We start from the raw sequence: 25,069 nt of genomic DNA, 5'->3' as shown, positions 1-25,069 counted from the left end.
CTGGCCACATTTTAAATGTTCAGTATCTACATGTGGCTAGTGGATACAATATAAGGCACAGATATAGAACATTTCCCTGATCACAGAAAGTTCTACTGAACAGCACTGATTTAGACTATTTCATGTGTATGCATTAACTGCCCAAAGAGAGAGTAAGTTCCTCAAAAATACAGACTTTCTACTTGTTTTACATACAACATTGAGAACAGGGTAGTCCTAAACAGGTAAGTGAAATGTCTTGTGGAGATGAATCAAAGGGGGGCATTCTCTATGGAATTACTCACCTAAAAGAAGAAAACAATATACTAAAGACGGACAATTTACTCAGATGTGTGGCTGGGACTTTCCTATGCAGAAAAAAAATCAAGGAGAGAGCATAAATATATAAACGTAGTGAATTGTATCCCAAAATGTAGTTTGTATCTCTTTGACACGAGAGGATTTTACATGGTACATGGACCAACATTATTAGATACACCTTAGATTTACTATAAAACTATTGGAACATTCATGAAACATCTAATTTCATCAATATTATTTCTTATGACAAGTTCAATTCTTCTAAAAATGTAAGTAAAAATGAAAAAATATGAGAATAATAATATAGGTAGTACACAGATACAGCAAAAATTGTTAGGTGGTAAGTGAATGAGATGTTTGGGAAGCACCGGCATAGTGTCAAGAGTCTGGGGGTCCTACAGATCTGGATTTTGAACCTGATCCTGAGTAGTTCAGTAGTATTTAATAGTTTGCTACTTGCCTTTTGAGTAATCTTGGACGTTTTAGTTTTCCTGAAGCTACTGACAAGCTTTAAAATGAAGGTACTCCTTCTAACCCTACTCAGCTACCAAACATTGAGTGACAAACATAATACACATATTAGCACTCAATAAATGTGGAACTCGTTCTCTTTCCCAAGGAAGAGATGAGAGAGTGTATCTATTTCCTCTGACAAATGAGATTAAACTTTAGAAGAGAGGAAATTCCTACTCACCTGGGCCTCAGTTGATTTTCCTACTCACAGGAAGGCCAGAATGCTGAAATGACAAGGCTAGGGGCAAAGAAAGAAGCTCTGAAAGACCAACTGTGCATCAGAGAACCTAGATTAGCAACTTGGGTCTTTACTATGGTAAATTCGGGGCTTTTGGTCCTTTCTCACCTGACCATTCCCTTACTTTGTGGTGTTTTCTCCTCTCTGATCCACCCACACTTCACAGACTATTGCCCACCTCAAATTCTAACACTTGCCTCTCTCCTGGGGCAAACTCTACATGATTTCTTCATTTTCCCCATACTCTGGATGCAGTTATTTGATCCAATCCCTGTTCCCTGCATGAAAAAGGGTAAAAAATAGCCAGGTTCCCTTTTCCAGCTCCACCTTCAGCCTAGAAGCTCGGGCAGGAAACCTCAAGTCAGAGGCTGTACCTCTTTGTGGTCCTGCTGCCTGCAGAATTGCCCCGGCCTTCGCCCTCAACATCCTGACTTGTTTGGTGCAGTCCGGACTTGTGGACTCCAGGGGCATCCGCATTCAGCGGGGACCTTCCCTCTGGTCCCAAATCACTTTCTCCACGGAGTGCCATGCATTCCCTACTGAGCACTTCCTACAATGTCCTGGAGGAGTCAGGAATGAGAGCACAGGCTCGCTGGCCTCGGGAAGGGGTCCTAGCAGACCATAGGGTCTTCCAAGGGTGAAGGTGCAGAACGGGAACCTGGCCTGTGAGGGGAGACTAAACGAACCGCTTTCCAGGAGCCGCTCCCACCACCGGGGAGGGGGACGCGGAGACCGCGAGGACGGTGCGCAGCCCGCCACGCCATTCGCTGGCCTTCCCCTAACCTCAGATACTCCTCCGAACCCCAGTCTCCACCTGGTTTCGCTGCGGCCTCGGAGATGTTCCCAGATGCTTCCCGCGACGAGTTTGAGCAGAGCGCGCAGCTACAGCGACTATTACTTCACTCGCTGCAGAGAGTTGTCCAGAGCCCAGTCCCACAATACCCAGCGGCTGCCCAAAGACCGCCCCTTCCCAGAAGTCTCAGCGGCTTGGCCTGTCCTCGCGAGGATGTGGCTCCCACGGAAATCCATCTCACTGCGGGGCGGAAGAGGATGCTACAACCGCAAGGGCAACTTCTGGGAACTCGCTAAAGGTGGGCTGTCCCACCTTGTGCGCCGCTGTCTGCACGTCGTTTAATTCCGGGCGGAGCTACTCTATCTCCTGACCTATGAAGTCCCTCTCTGGCCGGGTCTCCCGGCTACTGCCCGGCCAATCCTAGAAAGTCTGGCCATGTCGCTTGCCCTGGTGCACCTGGTCTCTGTGTGTTAATTGCTGCATCCTTGCTTTGCCACCCTCAGATTCTCTGTCCCCATCTTGGCACTTGTATCAGATTTTCCAGCTAAGGGAACAACCACGAACTCACTCTTGAAAGATGCTGGCGCCTTCCTCATCAATGTATTTCTTTTTTTCTGTTTGCTTACTTTTAACTAACCATTTATTGGGAAATGTAACACAACTATATTCTCAAGCATAAAACAAAGGTACGTATAATAATTATTGAACATTAAACAGACATGTCATCATTAGAGCAAAACTAGAACAGTGCCATTCCCTTCCCAAATACACTCCTGAGGCAACTACTAGCTTGACTTTTATGGCACTTCCTTGCTTTTCTTTATAGTTTTTCACACATATATGGAAATTTGATTTATGACAAAAGTTGGCATCACACAGCAATGGAGAAGAGATGGTCTTTTCAATGAAGGTTCTATGACAATAGGGGTATCCTTACGAAAAAAATATAAAAAGGGACCTCTATCTCCATCACAAATATCAATTCTAGGTGGATTAAAGATTCAAATATGAAATGCTAAACTATAAAGCTTTTAGAATATAATACAGGAACATATCTTTTGGACTTCAGAATAGGTAAATATTTTTAAATAAAAATAGGAAAGCATAAAATTAAGAAAATTACAAAGGATATTTTGTGTCAGTTGGGAAATTTAAAAGTGACTTGTGTTTTAGATAATGTTAACAATCAAGTACAGATATCCTGAGAGTAATAATAATTTTGTGTTTATGTAGGAAAACGTCCTTTTTCTTAGAAATATAGAAGTTGAGGAAAAGCTTTTTAATCAAGTGAGATATGAGAGGGCATTCCAGGATTGAGGCTGGAAAAGATTTCTGCCTCCTTTCCAATATAACCTTCCTTAGCCAGGATGTAACTCCCAGTGCCAGGAAAACTCCTTCCCAACCCTTCAAAACACCGACAACTCTCTTCAAATGGACTTTGGGGGGGCAATGCCACTAGGTGGTGTGAAGCAGAAAAGACTGAGAAACAATTATGGAATTTGTGGGGAAATCCAAGACACAAGTACCATATTCCCCAAAACTTTCAATCTGAGGACAAGCGGTGGGCCTCCAAATTCAGAAAAAGGATGCCTTTTTCCCCAAAAAGATATCCTAGGAAGTCTGGATCTTTAAGGCCCATCTATATACAAAAGTCATTGATTTGGTTCTTTCATCTCCAGGTCTATAACCATGGAAATACTGTTTGATACAAATGGTCCATTTTCCTCTCTGTCCATCCTTCTTTTCTTGGTCTTTTAGAACATAGGATTTGTACCTCTAACATTGTACTGGCTACCGTCTACCATATATCAGAGGAGGTCTTTATATGAGTAGTCTCTAGAGTAGCACTGTCCAATACAGAAACCACATGTGGCTCTTGAACACTTGAAATGTGGTTAGTCTGAAATGAAATGTACTTTAACTATAAAATACACACTGAGGCTGAGTGTGGCAGCTCATGCCTGTAATCCCAAAACTTTGGGAGGCCAAGTCAGGAGGATTGCTTAAGACTAGGAATTCAAGACCTGCCTGGGCAACACAGCAAGATCCCATCTCTAGGAAAAATTTAAAAAAATTAGCTGGATGCAGTGGCACATGCCTGCAGTCCCAGCTACTTGGGAAGCTGAGATGGGAGGATTGTTTGAGCCTAAGAGTTCAAGGCTGCAGTGAGTTATGATCACACCACTGCACTCCAGCCTGGGTGACAGAGAACCTGTCTCAAAAAACAAAACAAAACAAACAAACAAAAAAAAACCCACTGTATTTTGAAGAATTAGTACAAAAAAATGTAAAATAACTAATAAATTTTCATATTGGTTACATGATAATATTTAGTATGTGTTTGGTTAAATAAAATTTTTAAATTAATGTTACTGCTTTTTATTAATGTAGTTGCTAGAAAGTTTACCTATGTGGTTCACATTTGTGTTGTGGCTCACATTGCATTTCTATTGTACAGTGTTGCTAGAGCATCAGAACCTGAAGAGCAGAGAATTTATGTTGCTCAAGTTGTGTTCCTCACAGGTGCTGGAACAATTGACATAATCTTTATATACTCAAGAGAACTTCATTGACAATATTCTGTATTTAAGAATCTTCTCTTCCCCACATAAAGATCAGCCTCTCTTCAGCCAAACTCGTGGTCATTGAAAAGGGCATTTTTAGTCACAGAAATCTAGAAGAGGCTGGGAGATTGCGGTAGGTGGGAATGAGGTAAGGATGTAAGCCCGGGGCATGCTTCAGCTATAAGCAGGAAGCTTCAGGTACAGGTCATCAAGGGTTTTCTCTTTCCATTTCTTGGGTTTGTTTCCCTGTGTTTGCTCCATGTCCAGACGGCCTCCCTCCTCTTACATTGCTAGTAGTTTCCAGGACTATGAAAGCCTTACAGATTTGTGTCCAGTGGAAAAAAAGGAAGTCCACTTCCTTAATTGTTCAAACATTCCAGAAACTGGCCCTGATTAATCAAACTGAGGTTATACGGTATGCTTGTCTTAGCCAGAATCTTATATAAAACAGAGCCTGAGGCAGCATGCCTTTTTTTTTTTTTTTTTTAATTTGTGGTGCAAATCCATGGTAGCAAGGACAAGAGGGAAGTGGAGCAATCAACAATGTAAAGCAAATTGAAGTGGCGTGTTATTGCACTGGCTATTGCTTCATGGTGAGCCATGGTTCTTCCACACTGATTTCTGAGTAATTTTATAAAATTTAAACCCTATGTTGTCAATTGTCTCTAGTCTAAAATCCTGTAGGATAAGGCTTATCGCTTTAGTTAATTTAGTAAATTGAGCCAAGAATTTATGGGTTCATCCAGGAAGGCACAAATTTTATGACATGTATCACACATCATTGCCTTATGATGTAGTGCAAACTAAATCTGGGAGGATGAGTAGGAGCTAACAAAGAAATTGGGCAGAAGGAAGAGGAACAGAAACATGAAATATAATGGAGTATTTAGAGGACCCTAAGATCTTTATGGTTGGAGCAAAATATGCTTGGGTGGAAATTTGGAAGCCACTTCCAGAAAAATAGGCAATACTCTATACTGTGTTCTATATTTAGAAATTTGACCTTTATTTTCCAAGTTATGAGAAATCATTGAGGGATTTTAAGCAATAAAGTAGTTTGATTAAACGTGTTATACAATGATCACTTTAGAAACAGTGGGGAGGATAGAACGATGAATCCAGATTAGATATTGGAAAACCATTTGGGAATCTTTTGTTGTTGTTGTTGTTGTTGAGACAGAGTCTCACTGTTTCCTGGGCTAGAATGCCATGGCGTCAGCCTAGCTCACAGCAACCTCAAACTCCTGGGCTCAAGCGATCCTCCTGCCTCAGCCTCCCGAGTAGCTGGGACTACAGGTGTGCGCCACCATGCATGGCTAATTTTTTTTTTTCTATATATATTTTTAGTTGTCCATATAATTTCTTTCTATTTTTAGTAGAGATGGGGTCTCGCTCTTGCTCAGGCTGTTTCGAACTCCTGAGCTCAAACGATCCGCCCGCCTCGGCCTCCCAGAGTGCTAGGATTACAGGCGTGAGCCACCACACTCGGCTCCATTTGGGAATCTTTTAAGCAGTTAGGAAGTGCTAACAACCTGATGAAGGCATTGGCGATGGGAATGGGAAGGAGACAGACTGAGGAGATCCTAAGTAAAATATACAGAACTTGGTGATTGGGGGAGTTAATAGATGAGAGGAAGAAGTTTAAGTTGGAGAGTTGGATAGATAGTTATACCACTTCCTGGGTTAAGGAATACAGATTTTATTGAAAAGATTATGAGTTGAGTTTTCGACATGTTGACTTTGAGGTGACTGTGTGATATACTAGTGGAGTTATCCAGTGGGACATTGAATATAATGTTCTGGTGCTCAGGAGAGATTTGTGAGATAGAGACGTACATGTAAGAAGTGTTGGGATATCAAATCAGTAAGACAAAATGTGTAGGTAGAGAAGAGACTATGCCTAATGGCACAGCCCTGGGAAAGAACATTTCTGTGATCAGCAGAGGGAGAAGTGCCTATGAGGTAAACAGAATGAAGAAACAGGCACTGATAACAAGCCAAGCCAATAGGTAGGCTGTAAAGCACAACATAAAGACCTCCTGGGGCAGCAGCAGATCTAAGAAGTAAACTTCTTAACAATGGCAAAGAGTGGCTATTTAAAGTCAATTTAAAGTAGGTGTTTAGAAAGCTAGGATAACCACCTTGGAGAAAAAGTTCTCAAAAATGTGCTACAGGTAAAAGGTTGTGACGAATTAAAGGAGAGGATTCTCCAATTCTTCATCTATAAAGTGAGGAGTTTAGATTAGGTGAATTCCTAGACCTTTCCAGTTCTAAAATCCTGATCCTATGAGCTGTCATTGAAAAATGGGTATGATTTGGAACTCTACGAACAGGAAGCCCTTCCTCTGGGAACTGCTCTCCTGTCCTTCCAGCCACCAGTCCATCCATATGGTTCTCATAGAAGCTGAGATTTCTGTCTACAACTGACTTGTTTAGAGGTAGACATGTGACCTAGCTGGGCCAATAAGAATCCTTCCTCAGGAATTTGAGACTGGAAGTGAGAAAGAGAAGACAGCTTTTCTCTGGGTAATGGAAACTGAATATATGGAAAATCTGGAGCTGATGGTAACCATGATTTGCAGTGCGGGGTTTAAGAAAAAAAAAAAAAAAAAAAAGAAGGCCAGAATCAAGACATAGAAGCAGAGGTGAGAGAGAGTAAAAACTACCTGGGTCTTCCAAAGTGCTTCAAGTCCTGGTTCCAGTCCATTGTTAGTAGGTTTCACAGTCCCTGAATTCCAGGAGATAACCCAATATCCCTCTAATAATATCTTCCTTTGAGACTTAAAGTAGCCCTAGTTGATTTCTGTTACTTGCAACCCAAAGAATCCTAACTAATAAACTGAATTTGGTCAGAGCCCATGTAAGGAGAAAAGTAAATGGAAGATGAAGCTGTAAGATAGGACTGGATGTAATGGAGGCTCTCAAGTGCCAGGCTTTGGAGTATATTAATAACTGGAGTAGTGGCTGTGGGGAGAGAGCTGAGGGGAAATCCATTAACACTTTCAGAATCACTAAAACTTTCATAAAATGTTGACTGAAAAATAAAACATACAAAATCACTGTCCTCATCTTGGTGCTCAGCTTTCACATCATAAGCAATGTTAAATAATGCTCATTCATTAATGTTTATTAAGTAGAAAGTCATGTCCCTCCTTTCTGTCTCCCTCCCTGTGTTAACTATAATTTTCTAACATAAGCATCCTGTAAAGTGCTATGTATGGTCAGGAGATCATTAATGGTAGACCCTGCCATCCTACATACCCTGCCTCGATCATCACTTCTCCATTCCAATCAGAAGTGTTGCAGCCAAGATTATATTTGCTAAGGTGAATGGATCTGTCTCTTTAAAAGGACTCTCTTTTATCGGCCAGTTCCAGCCTCAGAAGTCAGGGCCTAGAGCACTTGGTGGAAAGGTGTGTCCTCTTTCTCCAGCTGAGACTGGTGGTCTTGGCTACTATTCACAAAGATGCAGATTCTTCTGTGGCTCCAGGGATGGCAAATGCTGATGTTTCTGGGGGATGCAGCTCAGTTGGTACTTCTAGGCCATGTTATTGAGACAAACTGATGCTTCGTGGATGATTGACAGGACTATTGGTCCAGGAGATGCTTCAGCATCAGTTATGGCTCCTAAAGCTCCATATCTTGCTGGCGAAAAAATAAATCGGTCCAACCTCTATGGTCAATTTGTCAATATCCATCCTACAAATGCGCATACCCTCTAGCACAGAAATCCCAGTTCTAGGAATTTACCCTACATACACACTTACATGTGTGAGAAATGAAAACATGTAAGAATATTCATTGAATATTGTACAAAAGACTGAAAATAACCCAAATCTATCCACAGTAAAGAGGCCAAATAAAGTAATTTATACCATGGAATACTATGCAGCTATAAAAAACGAGTAGGCACTTTATATAGTGAGGTGGAATGACCTCCATGAAATATTAAGTAATAAAAATATTGTGCAGATGTTTGTATAGGAGGTAGCCATTTCTGCTTAAAAAGAAAAAGAGAAACTGCATATTTGTACTCTCTTGGATGTAAACAGAAAAATCTGAAAGGGTGCACAAAAAATTAGTTATAAAAATGATGTCCCTAGGTCAGAAAATTTAGTGGTGGGGAATGCAGGAAAAGAGGCTTTTCACTATGTACAATTGCTCGTGCCTTCTGAACTTCATTCCATGTGAAAGCTTTCCCCATTAAAAGAATAAAATTTTAATTTACAAAATAGGGATGGCAATATTTTAAACAGTAGTTCCCAATGCCAATCTGTACATCTGTGAATACTCGTGAAGAATAATTTTTAATCCAACATGAAATCAGAAAAAAAATTATGTTCTGAAATTTCCATAATGCTGAATTCATTTAATTAGTTTGAAGGACCAGATTTTATTCTTTCTTTCTTCATTTTTTTTTTTGGAGACAGAGTTTTGCTCTATTGCCCTGGCTAGAGTGCAGTGGTGTCATCATAGCTCACTGCAATCTCAAACTCCTGGGCTCACGGCAATCCTCCTGCCTCAGCCTCCTGAGTTGCTAGGACTACAAGCACACACCACCATGCCTGGCTAATTTTTTTTCTATTTATTGTAGAGATGGGCTTGGTCTCCAACTCCTGATCTCAAGTGATCCTCCCACCTTGGCCTCCCAGAGTGCTAGGATTACAGGCGAGAGCCACTACGCCCAGCCCAGATTTTATTCTTAAGTACTTTGTATGGAGATGTTAGTAGACAGTAGTTACCAAGGTAATGTTTATTTACATAATGGGCAAACTTAAAAGTTGGCATCATTACATCAATTCCTGAAATTCATTTGCGTCCTGAAATTTTAAAGCATAGAATCACTGATTTAGACTTGGCTTTTGTTCTCATGTCAAATATCTCTTTCTACACATTATTTCGGAAGGCATTCCTCCTGTGTATTTCATGGTGTCTACTAAGTGATGAATTATAGCTGAAGGCTTTTCCACATTCATTACATTCATAAGGTTTTTCTCCAGTGTGATGTCTCTGATGTTTTTTAAAGGATGAATCATGCCTATAGGCTTTTCCACAGCGGTTGCATTCATATGCTTTCACTCCTGTATGAACAGTTTTATGGTTGCTAAGGTGTATCCTCTGTCTAAAGGCTTTCCCACATTCCTTACATTTGTAGGGTCTTTCCCCAGTATGGATTCTCTGGTGATGTGTTAGATACGCTCTGTGACTAAAGGTTTTACAACATGCAGTGCATGCATAGGGCTTCTCCCCAGTATGAATTCTTATATGTTCACTAAGATGTCTAATCTGTCGAAAGGTTTTCCCACATTCACTGCAAGTAAAGGGTTTCTCTCCAGAATGAGTCCTCAAATGCTGAATCAAGCTAATATTCTGGCTGAAAGCTTTCTGACACTTATCACATACATAGGGTTTCTCCCCAGTGTGAGTTCTATGATGCTGATTAAGCGATGAGCGATGTCTGAAGGCTTTGCCACATTCCTCACATTCAAAGGGTTTCTCACCAGTATGGATTCTCTGGTGTGTACTAAGGGATGCACTTTGACTAAAGGCCCTTCCACATTCTTTACATCTGAAAGGTTTCTCACCAGTATGAATTCTCATGTGTTCAGTAAGGTGAATGGGCTGTTTGAAGATTTTTTCACATATATTACATTCATAGGTTTTTGTTCTTATGTAACTTATTGGATGATTAATCAGATCTAATTTGTATTTGTTCCTCTTTCTAGGTGTATCACATTTATGGTGCCTCTGTTCTATAATAACATTTGAACTCACAATGATATTTTCTCCAAATTTGTTAGTTTCTTGGCCTCTCTCCTTGTGGGTCAAGATGGTTTGTCTCACATCTCTCACACAGGTTTCCTGGTGCCTTTCTAACACATCATCATATGTGGAGACTTTTCTCAATGTGGAATAAATGATGTCATCCTTCATGACCCTTTCCATCATAATGCCATGATACAACTGTTCCTGTGAAATGGCATTCTTTGCAGTTGACTCACTGGTTTCTGTTTTACTCTTCAAGTCTGAAAGAAATGGAAAAACTGCAAATAACTCATGCTCATTAGCTTTGAAAAATCAATCACTGTAGTGGTATGGAACTGAGATTTAGACAACAATACATATAAGTACATGAGATTTTGACTATATTTAAATATGGTTATACAGCCTGGAGAGGTAATGGGAAATGAAATTAAGAAACAGTGAAAAAGTTAAAAGTGTCATTTTATATATATATATATATATATATATATATAGTAAAATTTGAATCCTGTTCTTTCTCATAATACTAAGTAATAAAATTTCAAACCTATGTCTTAAGAATGTAAGTATTTTAAATTGACAACTACTTTGGGAAAACAATCTCAGAAAGATAGAAAGAAAACATCTTTCTCTCTCTCTGCTCCAGCAAGAGCAGGAAAGTCACTACTTCAAAAAATAGGGCTTGAACTAAGAACAAAGAACATTACACTCTCTTTAATTGAAAATTGTATTTATGTGTATGTGTGTGTGTGTGTGTGTGTGTGTGTGTATAATTCTGTTTTCTGTAGTTATTAATATAGCCATGGAAGTGTTACTTATACAAGAAGACTTGTAAAAAACCCAGACTGCTATGTTGCTGCTGCTGGTAGGTTCTAGTAAAATATCCTTTAAACTTTAAAATTCTGACTGGTTTCCTTGCTTGATAATTTGTTGCACCGTTACTATTATTTCAACTGACAGGTATGTATTCTTTTTTTCTTTTTTTTTCTTTTTTTGAGACAGAGTCTCGCTCTGTTGCCCAGGCTAGAGTGCTGTGGCGTCAGCCTAGCTCACAGCAACCTCAAACTGCTGGGCTCAAGCGAGCCTCCTGCCTCAGCCTCCTGAGTAGCTGGGATTATAGGCATGTGCCACCATGCCCGGCTAATTTTTTCTATATATATTTTTTAGTTGGCCAGATAATTTCTTTCTATTTTTAGTAGAGATGGGGTCTCGCTCTTGCTCAGGCTGGTCTCGAACTCCTGACCTCGAGCGATCCACCCACCTCGGCCTCCCAGAGTGCTAGGATTACAGGCGTGAGCCACCGCGTCCGGCTCCGGCTAATTTTTTCTATATGTTTTTAGTTGTCCAGCTAATTTCTTAATATTTTCTTTTTTCTTTTTTTTTTTTTTTTAGTAGAGATGGGGTCTCTCTCTTGCTCAGGCTGGTCTCGAACTCCTGAGCTCAAATGATCCACCTGCCTTGGCCTCCCAGAGTGCTAGGATTATAGGCGTGAGCCACTGCACCCGGCCCGACAGGTATCTATTCTTGAAAGGTATAATTTCTTTTAAGATTTTTTGGTCAACACAGAAGGATCATTAGCACTTCCAAATTCCAAATTCTAAATGAAGAGAGGCAGTAATAATATCTAATAATGTCTATGCTCTGCAGGCCCAATTCTGGTCCTGAATAGGGAAAGAGGAAGACAAGATGACAGGGGAAGAGGAAGGAAGCCATCTACGTAGCCCTTCCCAGTTCAGTATTCAAGCCTAGGGTAGGTTCAAGCCAGGGAGGAAGAAGAAGAGAGGATTTAACTTTGGATGAAGCTGGGAGTTTTTATTATTGCACTGAACTAAATAAACATTTTACTAGAATCAAGACTGTTCTAGGCCATCTATGGGACCTCTCCGAGATTTCATCCGTAGGCAGGGAAAGAACAGTCACAGTAGGTTTGTTGTTTTTTTTTTTTTTAAGAGACAGGGTCTTACTATGTTGCTGGGCTAGATTTGAACTCCTGGGCTCAAGCAATCCTGCTGCCTCAGCTGCTCAAGTAGCTGGAACTATAGGCACAGGCCACCATTCTTGGCTATGGTAACTTTTATTATTTATTATTATTTTCATTGTTATAAATTGAAGAAGAGAAAACACAGGAAAATGTACAAATATTGGAATTAATAACAGAAAGAAACAAGATGGTTGCCTATAAGATTAATATCCAAAATCAATTTGTTATTACACACCAGCAACAAGCAGAAAACATAATTTTAAAAAATATACCTATTCGTATTGGCTGGACACAGTGGCTCACGCCTGTAATCCTAGCACTCTGGGAGGCCGAGGCGGTAGGATTGCTTGAGCTCAGGAGTTTGAGACCAGCCTGAGCAAGAGGGAGACCCCATCTCTACTAAAAATAGAAAGAAATTATATGGACAGCTAAAACTATATAGAAAAATTAGCCAGGCATGGTGGCACATGCCTGTAGTCCCAGCTACTCGGGAGGCTGAGGCAGGAAGCTCGCTTGAGCCCAGGAGTTTGAGGTTGCTGTCAGCTAGGCTGATGCCACGGCACTCACTCTAGCCCGGGCAACAGAGTGAGACTCTGTCTCAAAAAAAAAAAAAAAAAACAAAAACCTATTCCTGACTAGGGCTGGAAAAAAGGAGAAAAAAATACTGTCTATAGTAGCAATAAAATGTAAGATTTTCAGGCTGAATCTAACAAAAGATGTTCAATATGTATAAGATCTTTACGTAGAAAATCCTGAAATGTTATTGAAAAAATTAGAAAATAATAAATGGAGCAATATATCATATTCCTGAATAGTTGGACTCAATATAATATTAACTCTCCCCAAAACTGATCTATAAATTCGTTCTGTTATAATCAAAATGCTACCAGACTATGTGTGTGTGTAATTTGATATATTGATTATATAATTCATATGGAAAAGCAAGGAGCTAAGAATAGCCAGGACAATTTTAAAGAACAAGGTGGATTTACTACTACCAAATAGTAAATCTCATTATGAAATATAGTAATTAAGACAGCTTGGCATTAGAGTAGAGATGGAAAAATAAGTGAATAAAAAAGAACAGATAAAGCTCAGAAACAGACTCAAATATAACATATAAATAAACCTGACAGGTGACAGAGCACATTAACTATTACTGGACTGATTATCCATGTGGAAAAGTTAAACTAGATTTTCACCTCATACTATATATAAAATAAATTCCAGGTGCATCGAACCCAAATATAAAAAGCAAAACTTTGAAAATACAGGAATATATATGGAAACATATTTACACAAACACACACACACATATCTCATATATATGATAAAATGGAAGATATCCAAGTGTGGTGGGGCATGCCTGTAGTCCCAACTATGCAGGAGGCTGAGGCCGGAGGCTCACTTGAGCCCAGAGTTTGAGGCTATAGTGCGCCATGATTGCGCCTGTGAATAGCCACTGCACTCCAGCCTGGGCAACACAACAAACCTCATTTCTTTAAAAAAAAAAAAAATTTAATTAAAAAAGAAATGGAGGATAAGAGGGCAGAAAGGGTTTCTTACACAAAAAGCACAAACAATAAAAAGAAAACTAAGAAATTCAGTAACATTAAATTTAGAAAACTCACAAAAGACACTATTTTTAGAAAAGTAAAAGATGGGCCACTGACTGAACAAAAACATTTGCAAAACATAAAGCTATCAAGGATCAGTATCCAGAATATATACAAACACAAGTTTCTATGAATCAATAAGAAAAAAATATAAATAACAATAGAAAAATTGGCAAGGGATATAAACAGGTAATTTATACTAGTAATCATGAAAATGAAAGAAACAAGGTAACATATTCACCCATTGAATTTACAAAAATTTTAAAGTTTGACAATGCCAAGTAATGACAAAGATGCCGAGTTCTGGAAACTCTTAAAACCTGCTAATGGCAGTAAAAATTCGTGTACTTGCTTTGAACAGCAATTTGGTAATACCCAGCAAAATGAAAGTGCATATATTTCATGACTCAACAATTTTGCTTCTACCATCTTATAGAAACACTTGTATATGTACATGAAAAGATATGTACACAAAGGTTTGCTTCAGCATGTTTGTAACCCCCAAATTTGGAAACAATATAAATGCCTATCAACAGGAAAATAAACAAATAAATTGTGGTTTACTAATTCAATGTAAATGAATGAACTAGATCATGGAGAAATATCAACAGTGTTGAGTGAGAAAAGCAAGTGGAGAGAATAAGAATATTAAAGAATAAGCACATGCAAAACAATGCTATATATTGTTCGGGGATACATGTATGTAACAAAAATATGAGAACATATGGGAATGATAATATTTAAACTCAGAAGTGTGGTTACTTTGAAAGGTGGAAGGGGAACAGCAGGGCTGCAACTGTTTTATTTTTTAATCTAGATGGAAACTACATAAAAATTTGTTATAATGTTCTCTATGCTTTCTGAATGTCTAAAATGTTTCATAATAAAAAGAAAAGTTTAAGGAGACTGCTACCACAGATTTGGTGAGAAAGAATCTGTGGTAATTTCTCTTGGAGGAGTTTTCATGAAGTAGCCATTACAAAAAATCAAGATACATAGTTGAAAAGAGAAAGAGAATTGAAGCTGGGATTCTTGAAAGCTGGTAAAAAGTGAAAATAAAGGGCAAGAAAAGATTTGCAGAACATAGTAAGAGTCTTGAAAAGAGATCTGTTTTCTGTGGAGAGACCAGGTGCATTTGACTGCTTAAAGAAAAGGAGCTTTAGACTGGCAGACCTAAGGATACTGGAGACAGAGGGAAAATCAAGTTCAACCTTAATGAGGACAAGACTTCTCTTCCCTCCAACTCCAGAGGGACCTTTGCAAGGGCTCAGTGAAGGAAAGGGAAATGGAAGGAGGGGTGAATCAGGTTTAGTGCAGGTCCTGTCCTGTGAACCTTCCCCACATCCTGGAAAGACTTTGAGCACTCTGATCTATATATTAAAAGGTACCATCTGCCTTGCTCTCACCTGAACTGGGATCTTCTGGGCCTTCTTTCTCTGTCATCCATGGCTCCTCTCCTTTCTCCAACTGGGAAATCACACTAGGTTTAGAAAGTTGATATCCTGCTTATGGAGTAAAAAAAGAGTGTGAATGTTTATGTTGATGTCAAAGAACTAGCCCCAGAATTTAGTTCAAGTCTTCTGGTACTCAGGTTCTCTGAAAGTGGAAAGGGGTGGATCTTTCTATTCTGCCTCTATGTAGTAAAGCTGTTCCCCAAGGAAGGTTGATCAGATATGCCCTGGCTTGGTTTTTCAAAGGAATAAGACATCTCTAACACAGAACACAAAGCCAAGGTTCAAGAAATCCACAACATGGATAATTTAAAATAATGACTTTCCTGTAATGGGTAGGTTTCTGGATGTGTGGACAGCCCATTCTTACCTATTGACACCAAGTTCTTGTAGTTCTCCAGCATCACCTCTCGGTATAGATTCTGGTAAGCAGGGCCCAGTTGCCCCCACTCTTCTTGGGTGAAGTCAACAGATATGTCTTTGAAGGTCAACAGTTCCTAAAATATCAAACACATTCCTTTTCAGCCAGAGACCACCTCTGTCAAGGTCCAAGGAAGTCTGACAGTATTCTAAGTTCTAAGAGATTCTAAACTAGTTTTACCAGGAGCTTCCTCTGGATCTGTTTGGAGATTCTCTGGAGATTACTATAAATAAGTAAATACATGGAAGGATAAATGGTCATGCTTGCCTTAGAAAAAAAATTAAGCAGGATAAGGAAAACAGGGAGAGCCACAGTGAGGATAGGAATATCTCTTATGTAAGGTAGTTGTGGGAGGCCTCTCTAAAAGGGTGATATTTGACCAGAACATGAGTTCAGTAAGGGAGACAATCATGTGGAAATCTGAGGGAACAGCAATCTAGGCAGGTACAAAGTACCTAAGGTTGGAGCATCCTTGGCTTGTTTGAGGAACAGGAAGGTGAACAGCATGCCTGGAGGCAGCTTAATTAAGAGGAGAGTGGAAGTAGATGAAATCAGAGAGGTAGGTACGAGGGTCGGGGGAAGAAGGGAGGCAAGTAGAAAGGCTTTTGTTCCCCCCTAGTACTTATCGTCACAAACACCTATGCATTCTTGCTGAGCTTGAATTCTGGGGTCCTGCGGGAGTTTAATTAAAAAATGAACAAAACTATCTGGAACTGTGGGCTAATCCTTTCCTAGCTCAAATACTAAAAAGGTAACAGAGATAAGCCCTCAGCAGTGGTATCCTAGGGTTGGCAGTTGAGCTAATTAGAAGTAAACTCAACCAAATTAAAGCTGCATCACAGCCAGACTTAGCCACCACTCTAGGAGGAATGTGAATAATCATCCCCACACCTAATCACCAGACTAAGAAAAGGGCTTTGAGTCTCTTAGAAACAGAACAAAACAAAACAAATTACCCCCCCTCCACACACACACATTTTATATACAGTATCCGAACTACAACAAAAAATTATTAGATAAGAAAAATATGACCTATAATTAAGAAAATAAAAATCAATACAAGCAGACCCATAGGTGAACAAGTCACTGGAATTAGCTGAGAAGAAATTTAAACCAACTGTTAAAATATATGCTATTTACAATAAAATATGAAAAGAATGGGTAAAGAGATGGAGATAATTGAGAGATACAGAGATGCTAAAAAAGAACTACAGTTGACCTTTGAACAACCCAAGGGTTAGGGGTGCCAACCTCCTGAAAATCTGTATCCCCAAAACTTAACTACCAACAGTCTACCATTTACTGGGAGCCTTACCAATAACACAGTCAATTAACACATATTTTCTATATTATATGTATTATATACTGTATTATAACAATAAAGTAGAGAAAATAAAATGTTAATATGAAAATCATAAGGAAGAGAAAATACATTTACAGTACTGTACTCTATTTATCAATACTGTAAGTTTATGTCATCCGTTTATAAGACGAATCTCTGTCTGAAATGGCAGGCAACCGCAGTTGCAGACCTCCATATGTGCTACATATCAAGCAATTCAACTTTTTCTTGTAATGTCATGACTTTTCTCTGCTTCTTGGGAGACATCTAGCATTACTTGTGGCACTTTGTATGGGTCCCATGGTGTTATTCAAGGTTTATGGTATTACACTAAACACGAAGAAAAATACTCAAGAACTGCAAGAGATCTCTTTTTACTTTGATACACAATTTACAGATGAACTGCTCACATGGAGATGTTTCACATTCCACAGCTTTTTAAGCAGTCACTCAAAACATTTAAGCTCACTCCTATAGCAGCAGGAGGTAGTATGAAATTATTACAATAGCACAGTATATACTACAGTTAATTTTATGCACTCATGATTTAATATGGCATCTTTACATTTGTTTATATTTCTCTCGACTATGAATGGCACCATGTATGATCTGTGTGTGCATAAGTTTTGATAAATTTTAACTTTTTATAATAGATTGGTATATATTTTATGGTAGTAAATGATAATAGACCACTATCTACATATATTTTATGTATTCATGAAATACCTAATTTTTTCAAAATTTCTAGGCCACATAGTTCATCTGTGAGTTTTTGCAAATTGTGTCATATCTCCAAAAAATTTTCCAATATATTTATTGAAAAACATCCACATGTAAGTGGACCTGCACAGTTCAAACCCATGTTGTTCAAAAATCAACTGTAAATGAAAGTTCTACAAGTGAAAAATATAATATGTGAAAAATTTATTCGATGGCCTTAAGGTAGATTAGACCATGATGAAGATCAGTGAAACTTAAGATAGGTCAATAAATATTATTCAAACTAGAACACCAAGAGAAAAAAATCTGTGGTATAACATCAAGTGGCCTAATATACATGAATTAGAATATCAGAAGAGAGAATAGGCAGAAAAAATATTTGAAGAAATAATGGCTGAAAATTTTCCAAATTGATAAAGAAAACAATCAGCCCACAGATCCAGAAATCTCTGCAAACCCCAAAAAGGAAAAACTCAAAAGAAAACCACATCTATGCACATCAAAGAAAAGGTGATATAAAACAGACACATCACAGAAATGATAATAACAGCTGACTTCTCATCAGAAACAATACGAGCTCAAAGAGAATGGAACAATTTTAAGTGCTTAAAGAAAAAACACTCAACCTAGAATTCTATATCCAATAAAAGATCCTCAAATAGGAAGACAATAGGAAGACATGTTTAGATTAACAAAAGTTGTGAGAATTCATTACCAGAATACCCACATTGCAAAAAAGTGCTAAACAAAGTTCTTAAAGCTGAAGGGAAATGATGCCAGATAGAAACTTGGAACTAAAGGAAAGAATAAAGTGCCTGAATTGGTAAATATGTGGGCAAATATAAAAGACTCATTTTTTTCTTTTCTTAATTTTTTTAAGACAATTTACTGTTGAAAGCAAAAGTAAGAACCATATATTGTGGAGTTTTTAACAATTAAAGTAAAACATATGATAACAATAGCACAAAGAACTGGGAGAAGTAGAAATATAATGTAAGGCTCTCATATGATATGTGAAGCAGTATAATCTTAACTCAAAGCAATTGTGATCTTAAAAATGCATATATTAATAGCTAGAGCAACTACCAAAAACAAATCAAAAAACTGTAGCTTAGAAGTCATTAGAGGGCATCAAATGGAATATTAAAAAATGATTCATTCCAAATGAAGGCAGGAGAGGAGGAACAAAGAAACAAAGAATACACAGGACAAACAACAAATAAAAACCAAAAATATACTTAGACCCAACCATATTAATGATTACTTTAACTGTCAATGGAGGAAACAAGCAAGAGTCAGCTATATTTAAGAAGATCACACTTTAAATATGACACAAATAGGTTTAAAGTAAAAAGATGAAAAAAGCTATACCATAGAAACAATAATTAACAGAATACTGGAGTAGCTATATTAAATCAGACAAAATGGACTTTAGGAAAAAAATCTTACTAGGCAAAAAGAGGGACATTTCACAATGATAAGAGAGTCAGTTCATCAAGAAGACAACAATCCTAAGTGTTTATGCATCTGATGACAGAACTTCAAAGTAAATAAAGCAGAACTGACAGAACTAAAGAGATACAGACAAAACCACAATAATTAGAGATTTTAACACTCCTCTCTCACTAAATGACATAACCAATAGACAAAAATTAATCAAGGATACAGAAGATTCGAACAACACTATTAAGCAATTTAATCTAATTAACACTTATAGAATACCTAACAAGTACAGAATATATGTTCTTTTTTAAATTAAACTCTTTAAGATACATATAGACTCACATGTAGCTGTAAGAAATGATAGGAAGACTTCGTGCACTCTCTATTGGGGGTAGAGTGGAGTATTGATTGGAAAGGGGCATGAGGGAAATTTCTGAAATGGTGAAAATGTTCTATATCTTGATTTGGTTGTGTGGTGTATACAAATGTCAAAATAGAACCATATACTTTCTTAAGTGTATTCCTGTTGTAAATTATACCTCAATTTTAAAAAATTTAATCCTTTCCCAGTGCTAAGAATCCGATCAGTTTATGATAAATGAAAGGAAGTGAGGAATTCCAAATAAGCAGAATGTAGACATAACTCTTTAGAGAATTAGGCTATTATTGTCACTTCTCCACATTACTAAAAATAACCCTGGAACACATTTCAATCCTAGAAGGCAGATATTAGCATCTGAACTTCTTAGGTGAGGAAACTGAGATTTTTAAACAGCTAAAAAAATAGCTCCAGATCACTAATCAAGTAATGATAAGAGATAAAATCAAATCCTACACCATCTAATTTCATAATCCAAGTTCTTTTCACTTCAAACTCTTCAATCCTCCAATAAGATCTCCTCTTTAAAAGTCTCTCTTTTGCATTTATTCTATAATTTTCCTTTTTAACCTGTTTCCAGCAGGCAGTGAGGAATACCCATTTCTGACACCCTGTTTTAACTGCTCCCCCGGCTGCTCCTGCTTTTCCGCCCAGCCTGCAGTATGTGTCCTCTGTGTGACCTATTTCTTCTCTGTTCACTTCCCCTTTGGCTGTGGTTTGACCTGTGCTCTCAGCACTATACTAAGAGTCACCTCTTGAAATTCAGTGCTATGTGTACATGACTAAGAATGTTAGAACTTTCTTCTCAGACATTTTGATTTTGAGTATTTTGATTAAGGTTTATCTTACACCTCAAGTGGTATCTGTTGGTTTTCAGGGGCTAGTGTCATATCACTCATTTTGCTTTCTCTGCAGAAATTAGCACAAATATTAGATCTAGATGTTGGTGAGAAACAGGAATTACGTGGAGGGAGGCCACTAAGAGTAAGGAAATTGCCAGCACTGAAGCTCAATTTTCTACACAAGAGCAAATTGCACTGAGCTCCCAAGTTGAATTTTTTGGTCTCAACACCCCTCCCCACCTCCAAAAGAAAGGAGGCAGGCTATACAGCCTTAAAACCCAAGCAGCAATGCCAAGAAAATGAGAAGAAAGTCCAACCTACCTGGGATTCTGCTGCTGGGGGCCCGGAGGTCACTTCATCCTCTAAACTTTCTCCTTGGGTCACATTATCATCCCGAGACAGCAGAACTATGGAAGGAAAACAGCCAGAAGGTTAGGATCTGCCCACATCCCCCAAACAGAAAAACTCCCGCAGACCCACTGAATGTGGCTCTTTTCCCCAACACATTCACAAAGAGGGACATTTAGAGCAACTCAAGAGCAGCCCAAGGCCTCCTTAATGAGGACGACTTGCATGTTGCTTTGGGCATTAATATTTCCCAGTGGTCAAAAACTATGTATGAGAGAATAAAGTAATTTGGAAAAATAAATGGATAATTCTTTAGATTAAAAAACCCCACAAATTCCCAGTGGTCAATGCTGTTCCAAAAGCACATCTCTCTCAGGACACTACTTTGTTCAAAAATCCTCAAGCATTCTCCAATGACAAGGAAAAAAATCCAAACACCTCACCATGGACTTCAAGGCACTCTACAATCAGCCTGAAGCATATTTTCTCAACAATGGTTACCTCTAATCCACCATCCTTCATACATGGGACATATACCCCCACCACATTCCTAACCCCGTTAGACTAAATATTCCCCATTCTCTGAGTCACTCTTCAAGGTACTCATTTTTGTATCTTTTCCCCAAATCTTCCATAAAAAATTTAAGACATTCTTCAAGGCTCAATTCAATGCTATCTGCTTTGTGAAAATTTCTGAAATACATACAATCAGAAGAAAATTTCCTGTCCCTTGTATTCCAACAGAACTTTTCTTAGGCTGCTTTCTACTATTTTGATCGGGGTATGTGTCTAGCTCCATCAGTTAATAATCAGCATTAGAGATAATTATTCATTTTCCATCTGTACAGCTAGAACACAATAAACACTGCCTGAGTTTAAAGTGTTACAGGTATGAATAAAGACACCACATGAGACACATGAATTCCTCTGTCGTTCTATCTACTGATCACTAAATAAGGTGTGATTTGGGGCGTATCTCCCACGGAACTCCATAGTTCAAGGTAAAGAGAGTAATCAGGCCTGTCATTCCTGCCTCTCAGCAGATAAAATGAAAAAGTGGATACTTGTGAAAATTATTGGTCTGGGGCTAAAATGACTGGAACTTGGAGGACGTAAGGGGGCAGAAACCTTTGACTCCCTCTCTGTGAGTCACATTCCCACACTCAGGAGCCACTGGTGGGAACACCTTGTATTTTCTTCCTGCCACGTGTTGTATTTGAGGACAGGTGATGGGAGCAGCACAGAGCAGGTGTCTCAAGGAGCCCGTGCTGGGAGCCCAGTATTTTCCCTCACCTTTCCCTCCCCTTCCCAAAAACCCTAAGAATGAACCCAAAAGACCTTCTTCCCCCAGTTTCCTCCCCAAGAGACCACCTCAATGAAATGTATACCTATCTTTTCACACACAAACGAGACCTCCTTCCCCATCAGTCTATTCTCACCTTCTCCCTCAAACATTTTGGTCACATCCTCCCACCGGGGTGCCCCATCCTTGGCCTTTTTTGGATGGTGCAGCTTCACCCAGGTGCTGGCCTCGGTGGGCAGGGTGATCAGGAGCTGCTGTGGCATGATGATGCCTGCCTGACTGGGCTTCTGGTGAGGAAATTGCCAGAACCTCTGATGAGAAGCTTCAGGGTTGGGTGGTCCTCCTCAGATCACAGTCACTTGCCCTCAGGACTTTGGCTCCTCAGGAAAGGAATTGCATCTGTCCTAGAGATTGGAGCTTGTGTCCCTGCAGCATCAGGATCTTGCAGCTCCTGGAGGCTGGTGTGACTTTAACAACTCTGAAAAATGGACTTCCCTCTTAAATTAAGCACTATTTCTTTGGGAGGCAGCCAGCTGAGTAGATTTGAGCATTGCCTCAATATTCTTCTACAGGAGTAAGAGGGAAGAGAAGAGGGATCCAGAAGCATCTGTCATACATCAGAACTCCAGAACCTGCAGAAGTATATTTAAAACTGCAAAAGATCCAAAACAAAGATCATCAATGTAGGAGTAATAATCAATGTTCCTGGATGTGGCTCTATCTCCCAGTTCCATACGTACATACAGATAGTCAAAGATACACAAACACCCCAAAGATGTACAAACATTCACAGACCCTGGCTTGATTCCCTCCTCGTACGCTGCAGGCATCTTCTGCCTGGATACAAACGTGGGGGTTAAAAGGGCAGGCTTTGAAATCAGACAGCCCGGGTTAGAACCCTGACACTAGCACTTGAAAGCCCTAAGGCACTTCAACTCCCTCAGCTTCTGTTTCTTCATCTATAAAATGGGAATAATAATTGTACTTCATATTGTTGTAATGTTGGTTGAAACAATGCTAGGCACACAGTAAATGCTTAATAAACATTGTTATAAACCCTTTATCATCTTGCTTATTACAGCATTATCTTCTTTTTAAATTAGTCTTTGAAAAAATTAGAGATCTGAATTTAAAGTTCAAGTATCTCTACTGATAGAATAATCACATAGCTGCGTTTTGGCATGAGCAAGCAGCACAGATACGTCACCACCCACGCAGATGCCCAGCAGCTGGCAATTTCCTTCTAACCTCACTGGCTGGGTGCATCCTGGTTTCAGAAATGTTAAAATTGGAGAGGGATCTTCAAATGAAGGAAATATAGTACTTCAAGTATAACAAGGACTACAGCAGAATTGGAACAGACAAATTTGGAAACAACCCAAATCCATCCTCTCAACCAACCCCCCAGAGTGGCATCTGAGCAGGTGCTTCCGCCGTGAGTAGGTCCAATGTATTTGGTGCCCCAAGAACAGTCTTAGCTCCGTGGAAAGGGAGCCGGCCCAACTTTTTGAAGTTTGTAGGGAAGGGATGAGTATGTGACTTATGGGTTTGGGATTTTTGTTTATATTTTGTTTTTTCCTGTGACTGATGCAGAGAAAGGAGTTGTGTATATCCTAGAGATTGAAACTTGCAGAAAATATCCTGCCACTCAATATACAAAAGGTGCTGTTACCGAAGTGCAGAAACTTTCAAATGCAGAAACTTAAGAACCGTTAATGGCTAAGAAGCTTCATTTCGAAGATGCCCCATCCTCACGGTGGTCCCAGACGCGCCACCCTCGGACTTAAGACTGCGGACACAGGCAGAGAGGCCTCCTACTCACCAGATCGGCCGTGGACGCAGGTAGGACCACAGACGGGGGCGTGAGAGCGCTTGCTCTTGGGTTTGCAGCTGCAGAGTGTCTCTTTTTTTATCATGGTAACAGATTTTGTTCTTTTCCAGCCTTTTATAGACAGAACACATCTTCACTGAATACAATCATTTAAAAAACATCCAGAGTTTTCGGAAGCCCAGAGGACCCTCGGCCTCCGGACTGGACCAGGGTCTTTTCCAAATTCCCATCAAGGGCCCGTCTAGGGCGGGTGGGCTTTCCCAGCCGCACCCCAGGAGCGGAGGTTTGGGGACCGGAATGGGAGAGGTGTCCTAAGCCGGTTTCTCGCAGACCCGGGTGAGGATACATTCGCTGGCTGCCGCTTTAATGCCAGGGCCGGCGGCAGCGGCCAAGCCCACCCGGCCTCCGGCCTCTCAGGCCGCAGCCGGGCGCCTCGCGTCGCTCCTGCCCTCCAGACGCGCCCTCGGGGGCCGCCCGCACCGCCGGTCGCCCTGGCCCCAGCACCGGCGGTCCCCGGCCGAGCCCACCCCACGCGGTCGCGCTGCGGGCTGGCTCTGCGCCCGCGCGTCTCCCCACGGGCTCCACACGCCCGGCCGCCGGCTCCGCCCACGAGGGCGGCCGCTGAGCCCGCCCTCTCCGGGGAAGTGGCGCGCGCCCGCGGACGCGGAAGCCGGAAGTCGGGGAGCACGCCCCGAGCACGCGCGTTCCCCGGGATACCCAGCGCCCGGCGGCGGGGGGCGGCCACCCAGCCCGACCGACTCACGTTTCCTGACAGAGGTCGGGAGAGACCCTGTGGCCGGCCGGTGGGGAAGCCGCTTGTCTGCCATTCATTCATCGTTCATTCAACCATCTTCTGAGAGCCTAAGACCTGCCACGCATTCTTATAGGCTCAGAGCGAATACAGCAGAAAACCAAACGAAGTTCCTGCCTTCTTGGAACTCAATTAGGGTGAAATTAGTTGATAATAATAAATAGAAAAAGAGCTAATACCCCAGGCGATGGTAAGGGTTATGAAGAAAAAGGAAGCAGAGTGGGGAGAGGAGGGAGAGAGGATGACTGAAGTTCCCATGGTAGGCTAGGATAACGACCCACCTCAGAAAACAATAAAATGAAAAAATAAAAAGTTTGGAATATATACTTTTAATGTTCTGAAAGACATGTATTATTTAATAGTTTGCTAGGGCTGCCATAAAAAAATCATAGACTGGGTGGCCTAAACAA

General features: G+C 40.1%; 2 protein-coding genes across 9 annotated transcripts in view; both read right to left on the bottom strand.

The window, feature by feature from the left end:
- The window catches only part of EXO5 (exonuclease 5), a 155,305-nt gene that overhangs the window by 3,251 nt on the left and 126,985 nt on the right, over positions 1–25,069 (bottom strand). The window contains exons 2-4 of one of the 7 annotated variants that reach the window (XM_069477766.1): positions 1,866–1,933; positions 1,160–1,329; positions 995–1,051 (exon numbers count right to left, since the gene is read on the bottom strand). The gene's annotated coding sequence lies outside the window, so the exon portion shown is untranslated. Of the gene's footprint in view, positions 1–284; positions 348–994; positions 1,052–1,159; positions 1,330–1,834; positions 1,946–25,069 lie in introns of those variants that run through there. The other 6 variants (XM_069477767.1, XM_069477769.1, XM_069477771.1 and 3 more) reach the window with 6 other exon arrangements.
- ZFP69 (ZFP69 zinc finger protein) lies at positions 9,184–24,195 on the bottom strand. 2 transcript variants are annotated; one of them, XM_069477764.1, is made up of 6 exons: positions 23,840–24,195; positions 22,154–22,669; positions 20,688–20,773; positions 15,590–15,716; positions 15,175–15,273; positions 9,184–10,434 (listed from the first exon to the last, which is right to left on the bottom strand). In XM_069477764.1, the coding sequence occupies exons 2-6, from the start codon at positions 22,278–22,280 to the stop codon at positions 9,296–9,298; spliced, it is 1,578 nt and encodes a 525-aa protein (XP_069333865.1). In that variant the 5' UTR covers positions 22,281–22,669; positions 23,840–24,195; the 3' UTR covers positions 9,184–9,295. The 2 variants fall into 2 exon arrangements, with proteins under 2 accessions (XP_069333865.1, XP_069333866.1); XM_069477765.1 differs by having other exon boundaries at positions 15,175–15,270.

The sequence above is a fragment of the Eulemur rufifrons genome, chromosome 8 (genome assembly GCF_041146395.1).
Source record: "Eulemur rufifrons isolate Redbay chromosome 8, OSU_ERuf_1, whole genome shotgun sequence".
In the NCBI taxonomy this organism is placed as follows: Eukaryota; Metazoa; Chordata; class Mammalia; order Primates; family Lemuridae; genus Eulemur; species Eulemur rufifrons.
The sequence above is the reverse complement of the archived record's forward strand: the minus strand, read 5'-3'. Positions and strand labels throughout refer to the sequence as shown.